We start from the raw sequence: 24,164 nt of genomic DNA, 5'->3' as shown, positions 1-24,164 counted from the left end.
TGCATTTATGTTTCCTCCATGTCATTCTGTGGCTTGTTAGCTCATTTCTTTCTAGTGTAGAATAATATCCTATTATCTGAATGGACCACAGTTTATTTATCCATTTACCTACTGAAAGATATTTTGATTGCTTCCAAGTTTTGGCAATTATTAGTAGAGCTGCTCTAAATATCTGCGTGTTTTTGTGTAGACAGTTCATTTAGGCAAATATCAAGAGCACAATTGTTGGAGCATATGGTGAGGATATGTTTAGTTTTATAAGAAACTGCTAATCTGTCTTCCAAAGCAGCTGTACTGTTTTGCATTCTCATTAGCAATATATAGGAGATCCTGTTACTATAAATCCTCACTGCATTTGGTATTGTCAGTGTTGTGGATTTTGGCCATTGTAATAGGTTGCTTTAATTTGCAATTCTCTTATGACATGTGTTGCACATTTTTTATACTTGCTTTTTATACTTGCTATGTGTATCTCTTCTTTGGTGAGATGTCTGGTAAGGTTTGGCACATTTTTTAATCAGATTGTTTGTTTTCTTATTGTTGAGTTTTCAGAGTTTTCTGTGTACTTTGGATAGTAGTCCTTTAATAGCTGTGTCTTTTGCAAATATTTTATCCCAGTCTGTGGCTTGTTTTCTCATTTTGTTGACATGACCTTTCACAGAACCAAAGTTTTTTTAAATTTTAATGGAATCTAACTTATCAGTTATTTCATTTAAGGATTGTGCCTTTGGTGTTATATTGAAAAAAAGTCATCACTGTACTCAAGTTCATTTGGGTTTTCTCCTATGTTATTTTCTAGTTTTATAATCTAATGTTTCACATTTAGGTCTGTGATCCATTTTGAGTGAAATTTGTGAGTTTTGAGGTCTGTGTCTAGATTCATGCTTTTACATGTGGATGTCCAGTTGTTCCAGTGCCATTTCTTGAAGTACTGTCTTTGCTGCTTTGTTGTATGGTCTTTGCTTCTTTGTCAAAGATTAGTTGACTGTTTTTTTGAGCTAATTTTTATCTATTTTTTCACCAATACCACGTTGTCTTGGTTACTCTCACTTTGTAGTAAATCTTGAAGTTGAATAGTGTTGGTCCTCCAGCTTTGTTTCTCTCCTTCCATACTGAGTTGGCTGCCCTGCCTCTCCATAAACACTTTAGAAAGAGTTTCTCCGTATCCACACAACAACTTGCTGGGATTTTGATTAGGATTGTGTTGAATCTATAGATCAAGTTGGGAAAAGTTGAAATTTTGACAGTACTGAGTCTTCCTATCCATGAATAGGATAGGAATGTCTCACCATTTACTTGGCTTTTCTTTGATACCGCTCATCAGAGTTTGGTAGTTTTCCTCATATAACTCTTGTACATATTTTGTTAGACTTATCCATACATATTTTTTATATTTCAATTTTAGGTGCTAATTAAATGCTAATTTTTAAAAGATTATTTATTAAAGAGCAAGAGAGAGAGCATGCAAGTGTGAGGTGTGATGGGGAGGAGTAGAGGGAGAGGGAGAGAAAAATGTTAAGCAGACTTCATGCTCAGCACCAGAGCCCAGTGTGGGGCTCAATGTCATGACCCTGAGATCATGACCTGAGCCGAAACCAAGAGTTGGATGTTTAATGATACCACCCAGACTCCCCTTAAATGGTAATGTTTTAATTTCAAGTTCTAGTTCGTTGCTGATATGTAGGAAGGTGATTAATGTTTGCATATTTATCTTGTATCCTGCATTCTTGCTGTAATTGCATATTAGGGTTTTTTTTGTTGTTGATTCTTTTGGATTTTCTACATAGACAAACATATCATCTGTGAACAAAGACTGCCTTATTCCTTTCTTCCCAACCTATATACCTTTTATTTCCTTTTCTTGTTTCATTAATTAGCTAGAACTTCCAGTATAATATTGCAAAGCAGTGGTAAGAAGGGGCATCCTTACATTATTCCATTCTAGCAAGAAAGCTTCAAGCTTTTCTCTATTAACTATAACATTAACTATTGGGTTTTTGTAGCTGTTCTTTATCAAATTGAAGAAGTTTCTCTCTATTCCTAGTTTGCTGAGAGGGTTTTTTTTTTTTTTTTCATCATAGATGCCTTTTAGATTTTGTCTAGTGTTTTTTTCTGCATCTGTTGATAAGATAATGTGATTTTTCTTTAGCCTGTTGATGTAATGGATTACATTTATTGATTTTCAAATGTTGAGCCAGCCTTGGATACCTGGGGTAAATCCCACTTGGTCATGGTATATCATTCTATACGTAGTTGGATTTGATTTGCTAATATTCTGTTGAGGATTTTTTTATCTTCGTTGATGAGAGATGTTGGACTGTAGTTTTTTTTGTTTTTTTCTTCTTATGTCTGTTTGGTTTTGGTGGTGGTGGTGTAAGTTGGTTTCATAGAATAAGTTAGAAGTATTCTCTCTGCTTCTGTCTTCTGGAAGAGAGTGTAGATACTTGGTGTAATTTCTTCCTTAAATGTTTGGAAGAATTCACCAGAGAACCATCCAGCCCTGGTGCTTCCACTATTGGAAATTAATTGTTGAAATTTCTTTGATAGATTTAGGTCTTTTCAGATTGGTCTATTCTTTTGTGAGTTTTGGCAGATCGTGTCTTTCAGAGAATTGATCCATTTCATCAGTTATCAAATTTGTAGGCATAAAGCTGCTCATAATATTTCTTTATTATCCTTTTATTGTGTGTGAAATCTATAGTAATGTCTCACTTTTCATCTGTTATGAATAGTTTGTGTTCTCTCTCTCTCTCTCTCTTTTGTAGTTAGCCTGGCTAGAGGCATATTGATTTTATTGATCTTTTCAAAGAACCAGCTTTTGGTTTCATTGATTTTTCTTTATCCATTTACTCTTTTCCATTTCATTTGTTTCTTTGGCTAATTACTGTTTTCTACTGTTCAGTTGAATTTATTTTGTTCTTCTTGTTCTAATGTCCCATGATGAAGCTTAGGTTATTGGTTTTAGATCTTTCTTCTTTTCTAATATATGCATTCAATGCTATAGATGTCCCCCAAATACTGCTTTTGCTGCATCCCACAAATTTTGATAAGTTGTATTTACATTTTCATTTAGTTTAGAACATAAATATTTTTAAATTTCTACACCCAACATGGAGCTCAAACTCATAACCCCGAAATCAAGAGTCTCATACTCCACTGACTGAACCAGCCAGGCGTCCCCTAGTTTTGAATATTTAAAAATTCCTCTTGAGATTTCTTCCTTGACCTATGTATTATTTAGAAAAATGTGTGTTTAAGCTCCACATATTTGGGATTTTCCAGCTATCTTCTTGTCATTTTTTTTAAAAGATTTTATGTACTTGAGAGAGAGAGAGAGCATAAGCAGGGGTAGGAGCAGAGGGAGAGGGATAAGCAGATTCCTTGCTGAGTGGGGAGCCTAACACGGAGCTCAATGCCAGGACCCTGAGGTTATGATGTGAGCCAAAGTCAGATGCTTAACCGACTGAGCCACCCAGCCACTCTGTCATTGATTTTGAGTTTAAGTCCATTCTTGTCTGAGAGCAGAAATTGTATGATTTCTGTTTTTTTTTTTTTTTTAATTTGTTAATTTTATTTTTGGTTAATTTTGCAAGGTACAGAATTCTAGGTTGGTTGGGCTTTTTTTTTTTTTTTTTTTTTTTTCTTTTCCCTTCTCAACACTTCAGTTATTTTATTCTACCCTCTTCCTACTTGTGTGGTTTCTGTGGAGAAATCAGATATCATTCTTTACTTTGCTCCTCTATAGGTAAAGTGGTTTTTTTTTTTTTTATCTCTGACTTCTGAGATTTTTTTTAAGCTTTCATTTTTTATAGTTTGAATATGATGCGCCTAAGTGTAATGCTTTGGAATTTGTTGTGCTTGGTGTTCTCTGGGCATCCAAGACCTGCGGTTTGGTGTCTGACATTAATTTGGGGAAATGCTCAGTCATTATTACTTCAAATACTGCTTCTGTTCCTTTCTCTTCCATCTCCATCAGATATCCCATTTGCGTGGATGTTTTACCTTTTGTAGTTGTCCCACAGTTCTTGGATATTCTCTTCTGATTATATCCTCAAACTCAGAGATTCTTTCCTCAGCTTTTCCCAGTCTACTAATGAGCACATCAAAGGCATTCTTAATTTCTGTTATGTTTTTGACTTAGAGCATTTTTTCATTTTTTAAATTTCCATGTCTCTTCCATTGTTCATCTGTTCTTGCAAGTTGTCTACCTTTTCCATTAATGTCATTAGCATATTAACCACAGTTTTAAAAATTCCTGGTCTGATAATTCCTGATGTATCTGACTGTGGTTCTGATACTCTAGTGTCTTCAGACTGTGTTTTTTGCCTTTTAGTATGTCTCATAATTTTTTCTTCAAAGGTAGACATAAAGAACTAGGTAAAAGGAATTGTGGTAAATAAGTGCATAGTGATGGGATGGTAAGGTGTGGGGAGGAAGTGTTTTATAGACCAATGGTTAGGTCTCAGTCTCTTGGTGAGCCTGTACCACAGGACTGTGAACTTCACCAATGTTTTTCAGTTCATCCCCTCCCACACTCACCACTTAGGTGGTGCAGGATGGCTCCAAGTGAGCTGAAGGGTATTTCCCTTCCCCCAGTTAGGTTGGAATCTGGTAAAATAATTTCTTCTGCAGCTAGGCCTTGTTAAGAACAGAGTGCTCTGGCATATTTCAAAATGGTTGGTTCTCCCCTCCCCCTTCCAGAAGCAGGAGGGAATTTTTCTCCTATATTCACCCCTTAGAGCTCCTAGAGGTAAAACTTACAAACTTATGACTTGGTCCCTCTGGAGATTTAACGTGGACTCGTGGACCCTGAGCCTCCAGCATTTTGTCAATATCAGTTTAATTTTCCTTTTCTGGTACCAGTTCCCATGCATGTATCTGCTGGTGGGTTTCTGCTCTGAGAAGTTAGGATTCTCTGTATCTACTTTCTTCTCTGGTTTGGGGGACAGCAGTTTTGTCCTGCAACCTCAGTTCTCTGACAAATCTAAGAAGAGTTGTTGATCTTTCCATTGTTTAGCTTTTTTACTGTTGTCTGGATGAAATGGTGACTTCCTGAGCTGCTTATGTGCCAGACCAGAAACCAGAACTTGGAAATATTTTTATTTTTTTAAAAGATTTTGTTTGTTTATGTGAGAGAGAAGGAGAGAATGAGCAGGGGAAGGAGCAGAGGGAGAGGGACAAGTAGATTCATTGCTGAACACGGAACCAGACACGGGGCTCCATCCCATGACCCTGAGATCATGACCCAAGCCAAAATCAAAAATGGGACGCTCAACCGACTGAGCTGCCCAGGCACCCCTTTTTTAATTTTTATCTGGCAGCTTCAAATATGGGAAAATGAATAAATGACCCTGAGATCATGACCCAAGCCAAAATCAAGAATTGGATGCTCAACCGACTGAGCTGCCCAGGCACCCCTTTTTTAATTTTTTTAATTTTATTTTATTTTTCTAAAGATTTTATTTATTTACTTGACAGAAAGAGATCACAAGTAGGCAGAGAGGCAGGCAGAGAGAGAGAGGGAAGTAGGCCCCCTGTTGAGCAGAGAGCCCGATGCGGGACTCGATCCCAGGACCCTGAGATCATGACCTGAGCCGAAGGCAGCGGCTTAACCCACTGAGCCACCCAGGCGCCCACCCCTATTTTTATTTTTATCTGGCAGCTTCAAATATGGGAAAATGAATAAATAGTGGTGGAAGGAAAAGGGGATCATCCACAATCTTGCTTAACAGAGGCAGCTGGTGTTATTTTGACATTTGGCTTTTTGTCAGTGTATTTTCTTTTCTTTACACAAGTAAGATGATAGAATTTGGCTATCATCATAAGATCCTCAAATCCAAACCTGAACTACATGTCTTCTTCCTAAGACAGTTCTCTTGTGTTATCTGGATCATCTCAGCATCCACTCCCACTCACCAGAGCAGGGCCGGGGAGCTGTCTTTCTCTTCCTTCGCATCCACTCAGACTTTAAATCATGACAGTTACATTTTCTTTTTTTTTTTTTTTTAAGATTTTTATTTATTTATTTGACAGAGAGAGATCACAAGTAGGCAGAGAGGCAAGCAGAGAGAGTGAGAGGGAAGCAGGCTCCCTGCCGAGCAGAGAGCCCGATGCGGGACTCAATCCCAGGACCCTGAGATCATGACCTGAGCCGAAGGCAGTGGCCTAAACCACTGAGCCACCCAGGCGCCCGACAGTTACATTTTCTAAATATTTTTGGCCGTCTCCATCTCTTTCTTCTCTCGCCACTTCTCTGGGTCAAAGTCCTCATTGATTCATCTCTGAACTTCTGCAATAAGAGAGCCTGTCTCCAGCATTATCTCCCTCAACTCTGTGCCGATGTCACTTAGATGAGCCATTTAAGATGCGTCTCTGGCCATATGACTTCCCTGCTTAAAGCCTTTAAAACCCTTCAGTGGCTCCTCGTTGCCTTTCGGATAAATCCAAGCTCCTAAGCGTGGCCTGTGTATCTCTCTGTGGCCACAACCTCTGCCTGCCAGATTTAGCTCCTGATGCTGCCTGTCCCCCTGCTTATGTTCGAGGATCACTGAATTCCTTGCAGTCCTACCTGCACCCCTTCCTTCCCACCACTGGGGGTAGTTGTCTGTCTGCCATGCAGGCTCCCGCTCCGAGCGCCTGTTCTCTCACTCCCCTCACCTCGCTGGGCCGCCTCATTTATTCAGGTAGCTCAGCTCCTCCTCCAGACCTTACTCTAACTGCTCCACACCCCTTTTCCCTAAGCTGGGTTTCTGCGCGCAGATCTCTGCCATTGCATCTCCTCCCATTCATTTATTCATTCCACCAACTAAGCAGCAACACTTGTGTGAGGGCAGATGATTTTTTTTTTTTTAAATATTTTATTTATTTGACAGAGAGAAATCACAACTAGGCAGAGAGGCAGGCAGAGAGAGAGGAGGAAGCAGGCTCCCTGTGGAGCAGAGAGAGAAATCACAACTAGGCAGAGAGGCAGGCAGAGAGAGAGGAGGAAGCAGGCTCCCTGTGGAGCAGAGAGCCCGATGTGGGGCTCGATCCCAGGACCCTGGGATCATGACCTGAGCCGAAGGCAGAGGCTTTAACCCACTGAGCCACCCAGGTGCCCCGAGGGCAGATGATTTTTAAAAGGTCCTTCCCTAATGGAGCTTACATTCCAAGGAAGGGAGATACATGATAAAAATAAAAATAGATGTCCGGAGGTGATAATACTGTGAGGATAAATAGAGTAAGGGGGATGGAATGTTCTGAGGTTGGAGAAGAGGCTGCTATTTAAAGGACATGGTCAGGGAAGACCTCAGTAATGCTGTGGCCTTAGTTAGAGCAGAGATCTGCTGGAAGGGAGAGTGAGCCATGCACACGTGCAGAGACACCATAGTAAGCATGTACAGACTGTTCTGTGATCGGTAACGAAGGCAGTGTGAGTAGGGCAGTATGGGTGAGGGGAGAAGGCGGCCTAAAGACTTAGTGCCAGCCAGGTCATGAGAAGAGTGTAGGCCATTAGAAGAACTTCGGCTTTCGCATTTACTCTGTGACCAGAAGCCAAGGAGGCATCTGTGCAAAGAAGGGACAGGCTCTGGCTATGTGCTAAGAAGATCCCTCTGACTACCGGGCTAAGGTAGGGTGGCGTAGGGGTGGTGCTAGAACGGGGCAGGGGTGTGGAGACCAGTTAGAAGAGCTTGCTGCAGTAGGCCGCATACATGGTGACAGAGGCTTAGACTGACCAGAGCAGAGCCAGTGGAGGCAGCAGGAAGTGATTGGGCTTTTGGATATATTTTGAAGATAGAGCCCCCAGGATTTATAAAGGATTGGATAAGGAGTATAAGAAAAAAACAGGACTCGAGGGTGACTTCTGGGTTTTGGTCTGAACAAAATTGCTGTGGAGTAGGAAGATGGCGGAGTTTGGGATATAGGTTTAATCCACCCATCAGTCTTCCGATCAGAGATGCTGAGCGGGGAGCTGGAGGTGTGCATCTGGACTGCAGAGGAGAGGTCCAAGCTCAAGGTGTCAGCCTGCAAACTGTCAGCATTCGTTGATATTTCAAGGGGTGGAATCAGATGAGATGGAAGATGAAAGGAGAGATGACTGAGTCCTGGAGCATTCCAAACTGTGGAGGCCAACGTGATGCAAAGGGCCCAGCCAAGGGTCCAAGCCAAGCTGGGAAGGTGTGGCTAGGGAGGTCACCGGAGAACCGGAGAGAGCGGGAGCTAGGAAACGCGCGTTTGAAGCGGGAGGGAGTGAGACCGGTGTGCAGGGTTGCAGATAAGTCACATGGAGATGAGGACAATTGTGCTGTAGATCTGTTTATATAGTTGCCTCCTTCCTTTGGCTGAGAATTCGCTGGAAGCAGGAACGCCTCCAGCAGTGTATTACCTACCAGCTCGGAGGTGGGTGATACACACAAGTCATTTAACTCATTTAATGGCTGCTTTGCCTCAGGCCAGTTGTCTCAGTATCTCTAAGCTCCAGTCGCATCTGTGAAATGGGGGAGGGATGGTATCTCTTCCACTGAGTCACGGTGAGGCTCCAGTGAGAATCTCCAGGTGAAGCACGAAGCATGAGCCCCTTGATGGCATTAAGCTCATGACCGCTGTCATCAGCGTCACTGACATAGTGTGCCTAGCACGGCGCCCCTCCTGGGGAGCAGCAGGGGGCGAGTGCGTGAGTGCGTTACCTGTTTGTGCGACTGTTTCATTCAGGGTCTGTCCCTGTGCTTGTGACGTACTAACATGGCACTTCGGGGGTTTCTCTAGGAGACCGCACTGATCCTCACGGAGTGGGTCCGGAAGAAGTCCTGGGGCAGAGTGCAGGCCATGGAGCTCCCCAACTACAGCCGGCAGCTGCTGCAACAGCTCTACACTCTGTGCAAGGAGCAGCAGTTCTGTGACTGCACCATTTCCATCGGCACCATTTACTTCCGGGCCCACAAGCTGGTCCTGGCTGCCGCCAGCCTCCTGTTCAAAACGCTGCTGGACAACACAGACACCATCTCCATCGATGCGTCTGTGGTGAGCCCTGAGGAGTTTGCCCTCTTGTTAGAAATGATGTACACTGGCAGATTACCCGTGGGCAAGCACAACTTCTCCAAAATCATCTCCCTGGCCGACAGCCTCCAGATGTTCGATGTGGCCGTTAGCTGTAAAAATCTTCTGACCAGCCTTGTGAACTGCTCCGTTCAGGGTCAGGTGGTGAGGGACGGCTCCGTACCATCCTCAGAGGCATTCAGGAAGGAACCGGAGAAGCCTGACATAGAAGTCCTTGCCTCTGAGGGCGCTGCAGACCCTCGTCCTTCCCTGGAGGCTTCTGCCCTTCCAGGGGGCCGTGTGAAAGCCGAGGCCGAGGACACAGTGGATATGGTTGCCGGAGAGATGAGTGCGGGGCCTTCCACTGCCCAGGGGATGCAGGGGAACACAGACACCCCGGGGCACACTCCTCGTCCATCTGAAGTTTGTTCCCCCTCCCATGCTGTACAAGCCTTTAGAGAGGCAAAGGAGGCCAGCAGAGAGCCAGGTAACCTTCATTTAATAGTTCTTTTGTAATCTGTCCTCCCATTGTCAGTTACTACATCCAGTGCTCTTTATGAATTTTTTTGTTTCAGTGATAAATTTACCAAAAACCACTGCTAGATAGGAAACCAGAATCCAGTCCAAACCCACACAGAATCTGAAACAAAATTGCTACTGGGGGATGGTTCTTTTTTTTTTTTTTTATGATTTTATTTTTTTAAAGTCATCTCTGTATCCAACATGGAGCTCGAACCCGTAACCCTGAGATCAAGAGTTGCACGCTCCCCGAACTGAGCCCACCAACCACCCCAAGGGGGCATTCTTCTTCTTTTAAAGTGTCTGTGTTTTTGAGTGATGGAAGTCTGAGGATAAGCTGCAGAGCAGAAGGCAATACTGAAATAACAATGTGCCAGGGATATTTTTGTTTTGAGAGAGAGAGAAAGAAAAAGAGGAAGTGGGGAGGGACAGAGGGAGAGAGAGAATCCTAAGAAGTCTCCATACCCAGTGCAGAGCCTGACTCAGATCACAACCTGCGCTGAAATCAAGTCGGACGCTTAACCAACGGAGTCACTTGAGCGCCCCTGATGGACCAGTTTTGATGCTTACCCATTATTCTAACCAGGAAGAGGACAGCACAGAGGAGGCAGCTGGTTAGGGCCATTGTTTTCTGTTATCCACAACTCATGTGCTAGGTGTCAGTTATAAATGCCGCATATATCCCGAAGGTTGTCAGCTTAAACTTTTAAAAAAATCATCATCTCAAGTAATGAATCACTGATTTTTGTGTGTGTGCGTTTTGTTTTGTACTCAGAGTATGAGAGGAAACAGCATCAGCTGAATTTTCTTCTAGAGAATGAAAGTGTCTTCTCTGATGCACTCTTGGTTACCCAGGATGTTTTAAAAAGACTAGAAGAATGTTCAGAAATTAAAGGTGCACAAGAGGAGGTAAGTACCATGAGTTTTATTTGTTTGCTGATGTGGTGTTCTCTGGATACCAGATCAGTTTCCCATATGGGGCAGAACTATGAAAATACAGAACACTTCAGGGTCTCAGTTTTTTCAAACTTTAATTTTTTAAAAAAGAATTACTTGTCAGAGAGAGAGAGAAAGAGAGCACAAGCAGGGGGAATGTCAGGCAGAGGGAGAAGCAGGCACCCCGCTGAGCAAGGAGCCTGATAGGGGACTCGATCCCAGGACCCTGGAATCATGACCTGAGCCGAAGGCAGATGCTTAACCAACTGAGCCATCCAGGTGTCCCTCAAACTTTTTTTTTTTTTTTTTTTGACATTTATTCTCTAAAGGGCCGTCTTAGAAAAGTACTAGGCAAGATGGTTTCAAAACTAAGTTTTATTCTGATCACCAGACTTACAACCAGTTTTGATCCAGGATACTTAACTAATCAAACCATTTCCACCTGAGTAATCAGGGATAAAATGAGGCAGAAAGTAGTCATGGACAACCACGAATCCAGACTAAATGATAAAAACCAAAGTAGAACAGTAAGAAATACTTAAAAACCTGGTATGAAAAGGACCTAATATGTATACCTTATGTAGTAAATTGCATCCAGTGTTTAGGAATACAGTGGCCATTTTCCAACGTGAAACCACTAATAGTGAAATTTATTGCATACTTACCATGCTGTGCTTGGCACACACGTTATCACATTTAATTCTTACAAAAATCCCCCCACGGTGGATGCTGTTTTATTGATTTTTAGCCCCCGTTTTACAGATGAGAAAAGCGGTCTCAGGTATATAACCTGGCCAAGGCCACAGATCTCGTAGGACTGAACAAGAATTCAAACGCAAGCATTCTAGCTTTAGAGCGGTGCCCTTGCACACTGGGTTTGACTGCCAGTAGGGGAAAATGCCACACATATGTCACGTATGTTTAAATGTTTAGGAATGGCCTAACAGAAGACTGCCCAGTGGTTATCATGCTCTTAACTGACCTTTTCTTTCTTTCAGTATCTCATCAGGACGCATCCCCACTGGGGGCTTCCTCACTACCTGACTTCTCATCCCTTGAATGTACAGGATTGCCTCCACAGCTACTTTAGAACTCCTCTAGCTTCGCCTTTCCCGCAGCCATGACTCCCATGCTGAGCGGTGCTGGCAGAGCCGGTGGGCACTGTCCCCGCAGGCTTGCTCCTCTGCATGGTGGGGAGTGTGTGGGGGGCCCTCCCATGTCACTGTAGGCAGTTGAGTGTCTGTTAGTTACCTTCATCCAAGCAGTAACTGCCTTCGACTGTACAAGTATTTCCCCGATTCATAGCAAGTTACTTTAAAAAAAAAAAAACAAAAAAACCCAACAATTCAAGGTCAAGTATTTCTTGTAACCTTGGTTAATTGACAGTTGACTCTAAATTACTTTCTTGAGAGAGCAGCTTTTTATGACACTGGGTTAACCCCAATGACTCTGTTAGGGAGGTGACAGGTTGTAAAACCTTGATATTCTTTGTACTGATTATGCTGAAGGACATTATGGTTTTATATTTTTGCATGTGGATGTTCTCTTAACTGTTCAATCTATCATTTTTGTCACAAGTTTGTTGGCATGATAGCTTGGAGACACACCTCTTCATTTTCCCTTGCAGGACTTCCTCTCCACTTAATTTTGGTGATGGGGAGCAGTAGCATTCCTAGATCGGCAATACTCAAATTATTAGGGTTGCCTGCATACTTACTTGAGCTGTATTTTAAGCATTTTTTTCCTAACACTGGTACCTAAAAGTATCTGGCAGATAACGGGTGCTTGAGATATTTTTGCTGTACATGGTTTCATCCAACATTTTTTCCCCTCCCAATTCTTGTCCTCATCTTTTGGTGACAGTCACAGTAGTAGTACTTAGAACACAGATTCACTGTTGGGGATCATTATAGGCTTATGTTATTTCTTCCTCGGTTTTAGAGGTCAGAGTAAGAGCCCTACAAATCACTTAGTGGCTATATTTAAAACTTATTCTGTTATATTCCATAGTACCTTTCAGCTGCAGAAAGAGAAAGAGAGAAAAATACTTGAAGAGCATACGATTCCATTAAATAAAATACAGACTTTGTACTTGGGCCCAGTACTTCTCTTTCTCCTTTAACTTTCTTATAGACAGGTTTATTAAAGTATGGTTGACATGCAGCAAGCTGTATATATTTAAAGCATACAGTTTGATAAGTTTTAAAACCCGAAGCCATCAACACAAGCAAGATACTGAACATACCCATCACTCCTAAGTTTCCTTATGCCCTTACTAATCCCTCCCACCTGCCCCTTTCAACCCAACCCATCTCTAGGTGACCCCCACCTGCTCGCTCTACGTAGATGAATGTGTGTTTTCTAGAGTCTTATGTATAAAGAGAGTCATGTAGTCTATATTCTTTCTCATCTGGCTTCTTGCCATCAGCAGAATTCTCCTGAGGCTTATCCATGCTTATTTACTCCTTTTTAGGCCTGAGCAGAGTTCCATTGTGTGGATATACAGTTAGCTGTTCAGCTCTACCATTTGCTAGTATTGTGACTCCAACAACTTAATCTGTGTAAGCCTTAATTTCCTAATTTGTAAACTGGGAATGTTGTTACCTACATCACAGGGTCATTGTGAAACTAATACAGATTATTGATGGAAAACTCACACTAAAATACCAGGCACAGAGAAAAAGAGCTCAGTTGGTGGCGACTGCTGTTGTTTGTTTATGCGTTAACTTAGTATTTTTAGACTTAGTTGACCTTGAAACCCCTTTTTACTTAATGTCTTATAATATCTTAGTGCCACGGTCATTTGCTCTGACACATGAGATGGATTGCTGTGACTTTAAGCCTAATTTGCAAGTCATGCTTTCAAATAGGGACCATTATCCACTTGGAAGTACCTTACTGAACTGCAGGTGTAGTGTCTGGTTCACAGCCGTCAGTCTCTAGAACAGTGGTTCGGTGTATATAAAAATCATCCAGTGCACTCGTGAACATGTACACCTCCAGACCTCATTTCCAGAGAGTCTGATTGTCGTAGAGCTTGGGCATCTACATCTTTAACAAGCGGCCATGTTGCTGTTTTGATATCAGCAAGACACATTTCTGAGAAGCGCTGCTAGAGAAGTAAATGGCTTACACAGTTCTTAGTGTATGATGATGGCAGATGTCACAGTGTCTATGCTGGCACCTCGGTGTTTTGAGGGGCCACCATGTACACATTTTTCCCAAGTGTTATTCTTTACTTATGCCTTGATTCAGCAAATATTTACTGAGCAGCTGGTGTATGCCAGGCATTGAGCTGGTTGCTAGGAAGACACATATAAATAAAACTGGATCCCTATCCCTATAGAGTGTCTTGACAGCAGAGAGATCCTGCCACATATGTAATTATTTTTTTGGAGTCGCCAAACTATGGAAATCCCCAAAAGGCCTCAGTACTGAAAGCATTTGCAAACTGCTCACTTGAAACACCAGTCTGCATTTCAGCTCCAATTGTAAAGGCTGGAGGTTTGTTTGTTGTTTTTCTGTTTAAAGAGTTTTAGCTCCTAAGGAGCTTTGAAATGCTTTTTGTTGTTGTTACTTGGTTAATCGGCATAACATTAAAAAGACAGCTTAACATTAAAAATAATCTGTGCTTAGATGTGAAATCTGGAGGCTTGTGAAGGCCTGTGCATGTTCTAGTTGACACGGAGTAGCCTATTTCTTTTCTGAAACACAGACACAAGGTGTGCACCTGGCCTGGACTGAGTTTCAGGAGGATACCATGAACTAGTGTCCTGCTTATTTTGTTTCCTGAGATAAATGATGAAAGGTGGCAAAGCCATTCCCTAAGCAGTGATTGTAACAATGCAGGGTGAGGCTGGGCCACTTGGATTGTGTGAAACCAAAGCCAAAACTGATTAAGGAGAAATCTCTCGGGTGCTGGGATGGGAAAGCGGCTTCTGCCCATCTTTATCTCTGTGTAATATCCCTGCCCATTAGAGAAAGCAGATACTGACCTAACAGGGTTTCTGGCTGAGCTCAGTAAATATGTTTAAAGGCAAGCTTAAAGTTTTTTTTTTAGCTTTTATGCGGGAACTTTTAATTGTCTTCTTTCTTTATTCCTAGCCATGTCCCTGCTTTTAATTAAGTGTGTATATAGCAAAGCGAATCTTTGACTAGAATTAGGAGATAACTTCTACTATTGATTTCCTTGCTGTTTGATCCAGTTTTCACCTGGAGTTCTAGAAAGACTCCCAAAACTTAAGACCTAGGAGCTTTTTTTTTTCTCTTTCAACTTTGTTTCAAAGGCAAACAAACCTCCTCTCCTGTATGAATCTGATGTTTCCGACCACGTCACTGCTTTGGAGAGTTGTTACAAAGAGCTGGTCTGTGTTTTGTGGACTGTGTTCACTGACAGGGTAGGGTAACCCTGTTGAGAAGTGAGCTAATAGGGTTCATTTTATAGGTCTGTGAATAATGGAAGTAAGTTGTTGCTTTTCCATATCTTCTCTCTGCTAATTATGTCATCTAAGATATGCAGCCATCGATAGGCTGTTGGCTTTATGGCAAGAGAATTTCGTTCAGTTAAATATTTATGAAGCACCTACCAGTGTACCTGTCTATGTACAAATCCCCAGGACCAGGAGGAATGGTGTCAATTGTCCAGATAGGACCCAGTGTTTGACGTGACGTTGACTGGAGCAGGTCCAGGAGAGTGCAGTATAAGTGGATTCGGTTACACTCAAAATCTGAGGTGGCAGCTAGTGAAAGGGGTGCTAAGTCAGTGGAGTAAGCTCAGGGTTTCCTCCCAGGTACGCTGATTACTGGCCCTGAGAGCTCAGGCGAGTTCTGTCACCTCTCTGACTCTCATTTAAGTAGTCGTCATAATGGGTGGCCTGGGTGGCTCACTTGGTTGGGCATCTGCCTTCAGCTCAGGTCATGATCCAGGCTCCCTGCATGGAGTCCCGCATCGGGCGCCCTGCTCAATGGTGAGTCCGCTTCTCCCTCTGATCATGCCCCTTCGCATGCTCCCTGTGTCTCTCATATTCTCTCTCTCTCAAATGCATAAATAAAATCTTTAAAAAAAAAAAAAAAAGAATAAAAGTAGTCCCGGTAATAATGCCTCCTAGGACCGACGTGAGGAGTTACGTAGATGGCACGTACACACAGTGTCTGGGATGGCATTTGGCTCTTCCGGTCTGTGTCATAAGTGCCATTGTCTGGCCCTCGGCATTCAGGGAACGTGTGAGTGAATAAGAACACAGCATAACTCAAACAAATCCAAAGGCAGTAGGCAGATAGTTGGGAAAATAAGTAAATTCAAAGACCTTAATTTAAGGCAAAGATTAAATTTTAAAAGGAAAGGAAACTGTCCCATCTTTAAGTATATTGACCTATAGTTCATTCATAAGTCAAAGTACATTGATCACACGTGTGACCATAATTTGGTATGAATTTATTAAAGTACCTTTAACTCTAAGAATCAAAGGAATTCCAAATGTTTGCTTAAAGAGCCAAACTCTGTTTTGGGCTGACATCTTATGTAGCAGTCAGTGACCCTCAGCCTGCCACAATATGGGACGCCCTCTGTTTAGGCAGATGGGCTATTTCAGAAAAGGGCTCACTGCATGGAGGAGCCCCAGGCAGCTTACGGGGCTGATGGAATAACAGTTAAAACACTGGCTCTGGTGCCAGGTTCCCAGTAGGTTCTGGAAGAAAGAGCAAAGAGCAGGGCTGTCCAAGCAGCTGACTGCTCCCTCCTGGCCCTTTCATCAGCCCACCCCTGCTCCTCTTCCCAGATGGTCACGCCCTGGCGTCACTGCTGAGCAATGAAGTTAACAAATGTTTTAATTTCACTGCTGAGCAGTTCAGCAGAGGAGGAGACAGCAGAGAGGATAATGAGAAGCGTATCAGACGCCTCTGTTGATGAAAGCGTCCCTTCCCCACCGGCTCAAATGATACTGCCAGATTGGATCCTGAGAGACGTGGATTCGCGATACTCAGAGCTTCAGGAGAAAGTACACTGGCGTAGGGCAGACGAAGACGGCTAAATGCTGTATCAGTTAATATGCATCGAAGAAAAGGAGGAAGGAAAGGAGAAATAAAGAGAGAAAAACCTGTTTGTTTGTTTGACGGCATTAGCATTGAGAGGGTCTATATTAGGTATCTCTTGCCGCATAACAATTACTCTAACATTTAGCAGTTTAAAAGCACACACAGTTTTTTATCTCACCATCTCTATGGGTCAGGAACCTAGGCATCCTTCGCTGAGTCCCTGGCTCAGGGTCCCTGGCAGGTCTGTAGTCAGGGTATATTGGCCAAGGCCACAGAAAGCTCAGGACGCGGTGGGGCAGGGCGGGGGATGGCCCCTTCCCATTGCACTCGTGTGACTGTTGGCAGGGTTCCGAAGATTCACTTCCAAGCTCTCTCACTGAGTGTTGGCTGAAGACATCCATTCCCTGCCACGTGGGCCTCTCTGTAGGGCAGCTCACAACGTGGCAGCCTGCTTCCAGAGTGAAGGCAGAGAATGCCCACGCGGACAAGAGGGAGGTCACGGTGACGGAGGCTCTGAAGTGCCCCCCATTACTCTTGCCATGTTCTTTCCCTTGGAAGCACGACATCAGGTGCAGCCCAAGGGCGCGAATGCCTGGTGGCAGGGTTGTTGCGAAGCATTTAGAGGCTGCCTACCACAGGTCCCTGCTGCTGTCAGGGCAGAGGCATTCCTTAATGAGATTTTAGGCCGACTAACAAGAGCATGGAAGGTTCAATAAAGGCGACTGAAAGCCATTCAACTGCGCATTCAGCAGAGTTGGTATTTCGTTTGTTTATTATTCTCCAAACTGGAGACAAGATTAGTTACTCAGGTTCATGGAAGTTACTTAATATGGATTCCTGAACTGGGCTTTATCTGAATTTATTTTTGTACAGGACTAAAAATCATAGGAAGCTTTTTTTTAAGTTTACCTTGGCTTTATATGTCATGTCCATTCTGCGATCAGGAAGCAAGCTCAAGCAAAGCCAAGAAATACAGTCTAACTCGTTCCTAATTCCTATTTATTTGGGAGGAGGAGAGAAAGATAAAAATCTCTCTGAACAAAGATTTTAAGCCTGTAATTACTACCAGAATTTATAAGAACTGCCGAGCTGAACTTTGCAAATATAGATATTCATGAGATCCTTTCATGTTTTGTGTGTGTGTGTATGTGCAGAAAACCATAACTTTTTGCTTTCTTGTGAGGAAACTCTTCTTTTACAGTATTGACACTAAAGAACATCAAAGGTAAGTTGTAGTTTTGCCAAGTAGAAATATAAAGCCTGTGCACTTGAAATTAACTTTTGGTTCTAGATTTTTAAAAAATAAATTCATTATTGCTAAAACAGAAATTTTGACCCTTCCTTCCAGTCGGCCTTCCTCCCACTAATTTTTTTTTATTTCACCACTGGAGTGGCTGGTATTTTAGTACTTTCAGGTTGGAAGAATCCTGATGGCGGCATGTGGTGCCAAGACCTCTGGAGGATAAGGCATTTCCAGTAGAAACTGTGTGGCTCTAGATTTAAATAGAAAGCTGAAGATTAGGGAGCTAGTTTTCAGGGTTATTGGCCTAGAGGTGACATGAAACTGCATATGTAAGGGCTTTTCCAGAGGGAGAGCATACAGGAGAACAAAGTTGGGACCAGTTTTGGGGACTGCTTATGGGTAGGGATTTGGAAGGAGAATCAGTGCGGAAGGCCGAGCAGGAGGGATCAGAAAGGCAGGTGCTTATCCATCTCGAATGCTTCAGTGTTCTGAAATCAGAGGAGCCGTGATAGAGAAGCTGTCGGGATGCCAAATACCAGGAAAGGCCAAAGAGGGCCTCACTCGCCAGATCCAAGGAGCACGGGGTTCTTGTGGCTGGCTGATCTCTCTTTCCGGTTACTTGTGTCCCCAGACTATAATGGGATGTCTTGAGGGTGAAGAAGGACACTCAGCATTCCAGAGAATCCTGGATAAAGTCAGAGATGAGAGCCTGGACGTTCAGACTGTTGTGTCACTGTTGAGGCTGTACCAAGATTCCAATCCTGCAGTAAAGAGAGCGTTGTTAGACGGAAAGGTGGAAGGTGTTGATGCAGTTCGGCCAAAAGGTAGGAGAAAACCCCGTCCACCTGAGTGGCTTGAGTTTTATTCTGGAAAGATGCTGTCAGGTTTGCTCCTCAGCGGCTTAGTTATCGTTCAGTGATTTTCACATCAGTTCTACACATAATTCCAGAAGCTGGTGGTGACAGATACACAGCCTGAATTTGAGTCTCCATTTCAGGTCCCTAGTTAACTAGTCTGACACCTTGAAGTTGGAGAAGACCATCAGTGTTCTCCTGCCCTTCACAAGCCACACATCCCAGTCAGTGTTTTGAGTGCCCAGGGTGGACTAGTTTGCCGGCAGCACCGACGGCTGCAGTTTCTCTCATTTGGGTTAGGTACAAAGCAGTGGCCTTGCCAAGCAGAAGTTAACCTCTGGCTGGCTCTGCGGCTTTGTGTTTCGACAGATAAATGAAACATTTTTTCCTTTCATAGAGTTTAAACAGAATAATAAAGTATTTTCCTCTCCAAAAAGAGATTCTGCATTCAGGTGCTCAAAATAGGCTGAGAATCACTTTACTATTCTGTTAGATCTCTCTTGACAAACCATGCTGTCATTTTCTTCAAATTGACTAGCTTCTCCTATGCGTGTCTCTCTCTCTCTTTCTCTCTCCCCCCCGCCCCAGGGAGCACAGAGGAGGGAAAGACCTTGTCTGCTCTGTTACTAGAACACAAAGAGGACCTGATCCAGGGTGTCACACAGCTGAGACCTATCCTGGAGTTCCTGGAAACAGCCACGGAGGAATTCCTGCCTGACACTGAGAAAACGGTAACTGTGGGATCGAGCACCTCTTCCTCCCTCCTGAGTTTATATAGCCCTCTTTTTCACCTCTTTTGTGGCACATAGCACTTTTTCCCTTGCAGTGTTTTTGTACCTACTGCATAGTAAGCACCCAGAAATTCACATTCTTGAACATGTCTCTTTGTGCCCCTGGCAGCAGCTGGCTGAGGGACTCACACACTGTCCTGCGATGAAGTGTTTGGATACGTGGATGGGTGGATAGTCCTGCTCCCACCTGGTGGGCTGTTGCCCCAAGAGTGAAAACGTTTAGACACATTTGTAATTATAATTTTGACTCTTTTCTTCTTTATAGAAACGATACACTGTTCACATGTAGGAAAAATTGGGGAAGTGAGCAAAAAGAAAAACAATTAAATCCCTCACCATCTCACCACTCAGAGATGATCACAGCTAACATTTTGGAGCGCACGCTCCCACTTTTTCTCATTTGAGTCATTCTGGGATAGGCTTATACAGAATACCTTTGGGTTTGTTATTTAATGCATTGTGAATACATTTCCATACTATAACATGGATTTTGGTAGCTGCATTGTGTTTTATGTAGTGAACACACCGTAATTCATTGGTTGTTGTTGCACATGTGTTTCCAATTTTTTGCCATGGTAAATGATGTAGAGAACATCCTTGCACACAGATCTTTGCATACTTCTCAAACTCTTTCCTTCGAGTAATTTTCTAAGAAGTAGAATTTTGGAATAAAGAGTATGAAAGTTTTCAAGTGTTTGCTGTATATTGCCATATTGCCCTTCAGAAAGGTTGTACCAATTTACTCTCCCACCAGCCAGCTACTAAAATCCTCATAAAACTGCTGGCATGACTTCTCAAGTCAACTAGATAACTGTATTTGTTGGTGTTATTGATTTCAACTTTGTGCTAAAAATATTTTTATATCTGGAAGGAAGGAATAGGGACAGAGAACTTCTGTGGCATCAATTCTTAAAACTGTGGGAAGTGGCTTACATGTCTGGGAAGAGAAAATGTTCAGAAAGCAGTGGTAGGATGGCTGAGCATGGATCAGTAGTGAAGACTGGATTCTGAATTCCTTTTTTTCTCAGTGGTCATAAACTGTAGTTTTTTCATATAAAATGGGAACAATCCTTAATCTTAAAATTATACTTTATAAATTACGTGTTCCCAAAATTATAACTCCTTTGAGTTTTCTTAGGGAAAGATAATATACAAAATAAGATTAAGCCTCCTTCAGCTTAAGACTGAATTTAATTTTAGGCACTCAGTTTAAGTAAGTTGCTTATAGCTCTAGAAGTACCTGATTCCCTGTTTAGGGATTTCATTCGATTACTCATTCAAACCTTTTCCTTATTAGCTAGATTGAATGTGTCCTTTGACTTGTTTCATTATCTTGGTAAAACAGCATTTATAGGAAGAGCCCAGACTCAGCCTCATTCTCTGCACAAGACAGACCACACACTGTCATTTTCCTCTGTCACGTTCAGTTTACTTGACAGAAAGGACTAAAGCAGAAGAACGTAAATTAGTTATAAACCACAGAAACACCTCTTGCAATTGGGGTTATACCAGAGCTTCATTAGCTACTTCTTGTGAAAATTGAAGCCAAACAATAAAGCAAGAATGTAGCATGAATGTTGATCGAATGGCCACAGTGTGTGGGTATCATGTGGAACATGCACTTGGGCCTTTTATTTGTTTATTTTCATCTTTATTTTTTAAGCATTTATTTATTTGACAGAGAGAGAGATATAGCAAGAGAGGGAACACAAGCAGGGGGAGTGGGAGAGGTAGAAGCAGGCTCCCCCGCAGCAGGGAGCGCACTGCAGGGCTCGATCTCAGGACCCCAGGATTATGACCTGAGCTGAAGACAGATGCTTAACGACTGAGCCCAGGCACCCCGCACTCGGGCCTTTTAGAACTCTCTCCTGTTACAGAATGATGCTTATCAAGGCACCATGGCCCCTGTGTATACATACCTGGGTTCTGTAAGAAATGGTAAATAGATGTGTCTTTACTTCAGGATTGGAAACGTACAACAATAGTGATTACGACAGTCGTCGTTAACTTACTGCTTACCATGTGCTGAGGACCTTTTAAACGTTATTAAATTCTGCCTTCACATCTTGACGAAGGCACAGATAGTACCCTCATTTTAAGGATGAGGATACAGACCCTTAGGAAGGTGAAGCAGCTCACCCAAAGACACAGCTGCTGCGCGCCCGTGCTGGAGCTCAGACGTGGACACACGGCACATTCTCTTACCGCTGTGCATACAGCTGCCTAAGGATATCAGTACCCACTGTCATTTAAAGATCACGAATGTCCTAGACATTATGCCAGGCTCTACAAATAGCAGCTTCACTTTAGAGACTCCTAATAACAAGTGTGCAAGCATTGGTATTGTTCTCTGCTTTCGCAGATGAGGAAGATATGGTTCAAAGAACAGAAGAACTCACTCAAGGTCACGCCGGCTGTACATTTTAGGACTGGGTTTCCTATTAGGCCTGTCTGGCTTTAAGGCCCCTACCCACTGTTGACAGTACATGGCTGCCTCATTGTCTATCAGGTCATTGCTTTGGAACAAAGAGATACCACTGAAATCAGAGTGGTTTTCAGATACAGGCACTTGAATTTTAAATGATGATTCATTTAATAGGAATCTAGTTATATTAGACATTAAACAAAGAAAATGACTGTGTTCTGTACCGATGAATATGACAGCTTAATATATAATGTATGCGTTCCTTTCATATATGTAATATAGATATTCCTTTCATATACATAAAACTAATTTGGTTTTATAGCTAAATTTATTTTTAAATGGGAGTTAATTTGATAATGGCATCCTCTGGCATGCTACTGGGACTGATCTGCTTGACTGTTCCTGAAAGCGGGTATTTTTCCGAAGGAAAGCTCAAAATTCAGTTAGTAGGGGTTTGTAGATGATGTGTGTTGAAATCATCTCCCATGTTTTCGGTGCCGTAAGAGCCAAGTTACACATAGTGAGTTGTAGTCCATTAGGAAATAGTTCTATTGTAATAGGAAAATCTCTGTAAAATAACAGTCATGGGTTTTATCCTTCACCCTCTTGCTGGAGCCCTGTGCCCTTCTGACTCCAGCACACCAAGGAAGAACGAGGGGGTGGGAGTGGGGGATGGTGACTGGAGCCGTGTGTGTGGCGCTGATAAGAGAGATCAGTTATCGAACAGGCTGAAACCGCTGTGGCTGTACTCGTTAGTTGCCTGCCTGGTTCTCAGTCTCTGTGTCTAAACCCAGTCTGAAGACCCCGGTGAGAGGTGGGCTCCCTGCGCTGCCTTGCGGGTTCGTGTAGGAATCTTCTCACTGAATGCAAATGGTGGGTGAGGGGGGACAAGGAGTCTATGCAGACCTCCAGTTGAGGAGGAGGGATTTTCACAGAGCTGTTCAGTTTGGAGAAAACTTGGGCCTTTCACTGACACAGCACAAGGAAGTGACTCTGGGGACAGTGGTGCTGGAGACCGCCGAGGAGGACCCGGGGACAGGCGCCTTGTGCTGCCGTCTCGCTGGGTTCGCCGGCGGCGTGTCAGATGTACTTGGACGTGCCAGTAACTGCTGTCTGCCTGATTGCTCGCCGCTGCAGGTGATTCTGAATTGCTGCGAGGGCGGAACACCCAAGGAGACGATGGTAAAGCTGCTGCACAGAATGTCTGAAGACAGGACTCTGACTGCAGAGAGTTTGGTAAAGCTCCTTCAGGCTGTGAAACCGACGTCCCCAAACTTGGGCCTTCTGCTGGAGAATTTGCAGAGATTAGCCACCTCGCAGGGCACCGCAGGTATCTGTTAATTGTCGGCTCTCTGGACTGGAACCTCTCCCACAGAAAATCAGAGCTTAAACACCCTTTAGGCGCCATGCTAGGGTGATGAGGTGATGGTGAGAGACACCCTAGTGCAGCAAAACCCAGCAATTGTCCGTAGTTCTGGAGTTGAGATTGGAGATCTGAGCACAGCTCTTGCCGGTCAGGCGTCCTCATGATGTTCCTGTGGTTCAGGGTTTGTGAAGGTATGGCTGTCCCACGGCTGGCCCCCAGCCCCCCAGGAATGCCAAGGGAGCAGGCCAGCTCACAGAGCACGTGGCTTGGACACATTGTTAAATCCAAGCAGCATAGACGCCAATCTTGATTTTCTCACTCCCATGCGAGTACTGGTTGGTTCTGGCAGGCCCCAGAATTACACGCCTCTCGTGTGCATTCAGTCCGGGGCAGTGAGTCCCTGTCCCAGTCCTTAGAAAAACGCGCCAAGTCTAGCCAGTTCTCCCTTATCCTAGAGCCCTTGAGACCAACGTAGTTTTCAGAAAAGGGGTAGTTGGAAAAGGAAATAACTTTCTTCTAGCTTGTAGAAACAATGAATATCTATACAAACTTGAACAGTTTACAAAATAAAGAAGAAAACAACTTCCAACTTTCCCACTTGATTATGACCGTACTGGGGCATTAACGTATTTGTCACATTATTTTTACAATGTTGAGATATTCTACCATATTTTATAATTTCCTCCATTTAACAGTATAAAAAACATTCTGCCCCAGATTTCAGAAAACGCTCTATAACCCTATATTTTGAAAGCTCTGTAGTTTTCCATCACAAGGGTGCATATTGTGTATGATTCCTGCCCTGTTTAGGGGTACATGTGGTGTAACGCTTAGGCTATCGAGACTACCTGGGTTTGTATCCTGATTATTTTGTAGATGTGTGACCCTGAGCCAAGGACCTAACCCTTCCGAACCTTGTTTTTTCCTGCGATGGGGGTGAGAATGGCACCCATCACATTCATTCTTGTGGCTACTGGGAGAC

At 43.2% G+C, this 24,164-nt stretch overlaps 1 protein-coding gene across 4 annotated transcripts in view; it reads left to right on the top strand.

The window, feature by feature from the left end:
- The window catches only part of ZBTB40 (zinc finger and BTB domain containing 40), a 73,017-nt gene that overhangs the window by 27,180 nt on the left and 21,673 nt on the right, over positions 1-24,164 (top strand). For all 4 annotated transcript variants that reach the window (XM_046002957.1, XM_046002970.1, XM_046002963.1 and 1 more), the window contains 5 exons: positions 8,746-9,502; positions 10,310-10,443; positions 18,378-18,570; positions 19,189-19,331; positions 22,954-23,146. In XM_046002957.1, coding sequence (XP_045858913.1) covers positions 8,806-9,502; positions 10,310-10,443; positions 18,378-18,570; positions 19,189-19,331; positions 22,954-23,146 — 1,360 coding nt within the window. In that variant the 5' untranslated portion in view covers positions 8,746-8,805. The remainder of the gene's footprint in view (positions 1-8,745; positions 9,503-10,309; positions 10,444-18,377; positions 18,571-19,188; positions 19,332-22,953; positions 23,147-24,164) is intronic.

The sequence above is a fragment of the Meles meles genome, chromosome 1 (assembly GCF_922984935.1).
Source record: "Meles meles chromosome 1, mMelMel3.1 paternal haplotype, whole genome shotgun sequence".
Lineage (NCBI taxonomy): Eukaryota > Metazoa > Chordata > Mammalia > Carnivora > Mustelidae > Meles > Meles meles.
Note: the sequence above shows the minus strand (reverse complement) of the source record. Positions and strands in the feature narration are given on the sequence as shown.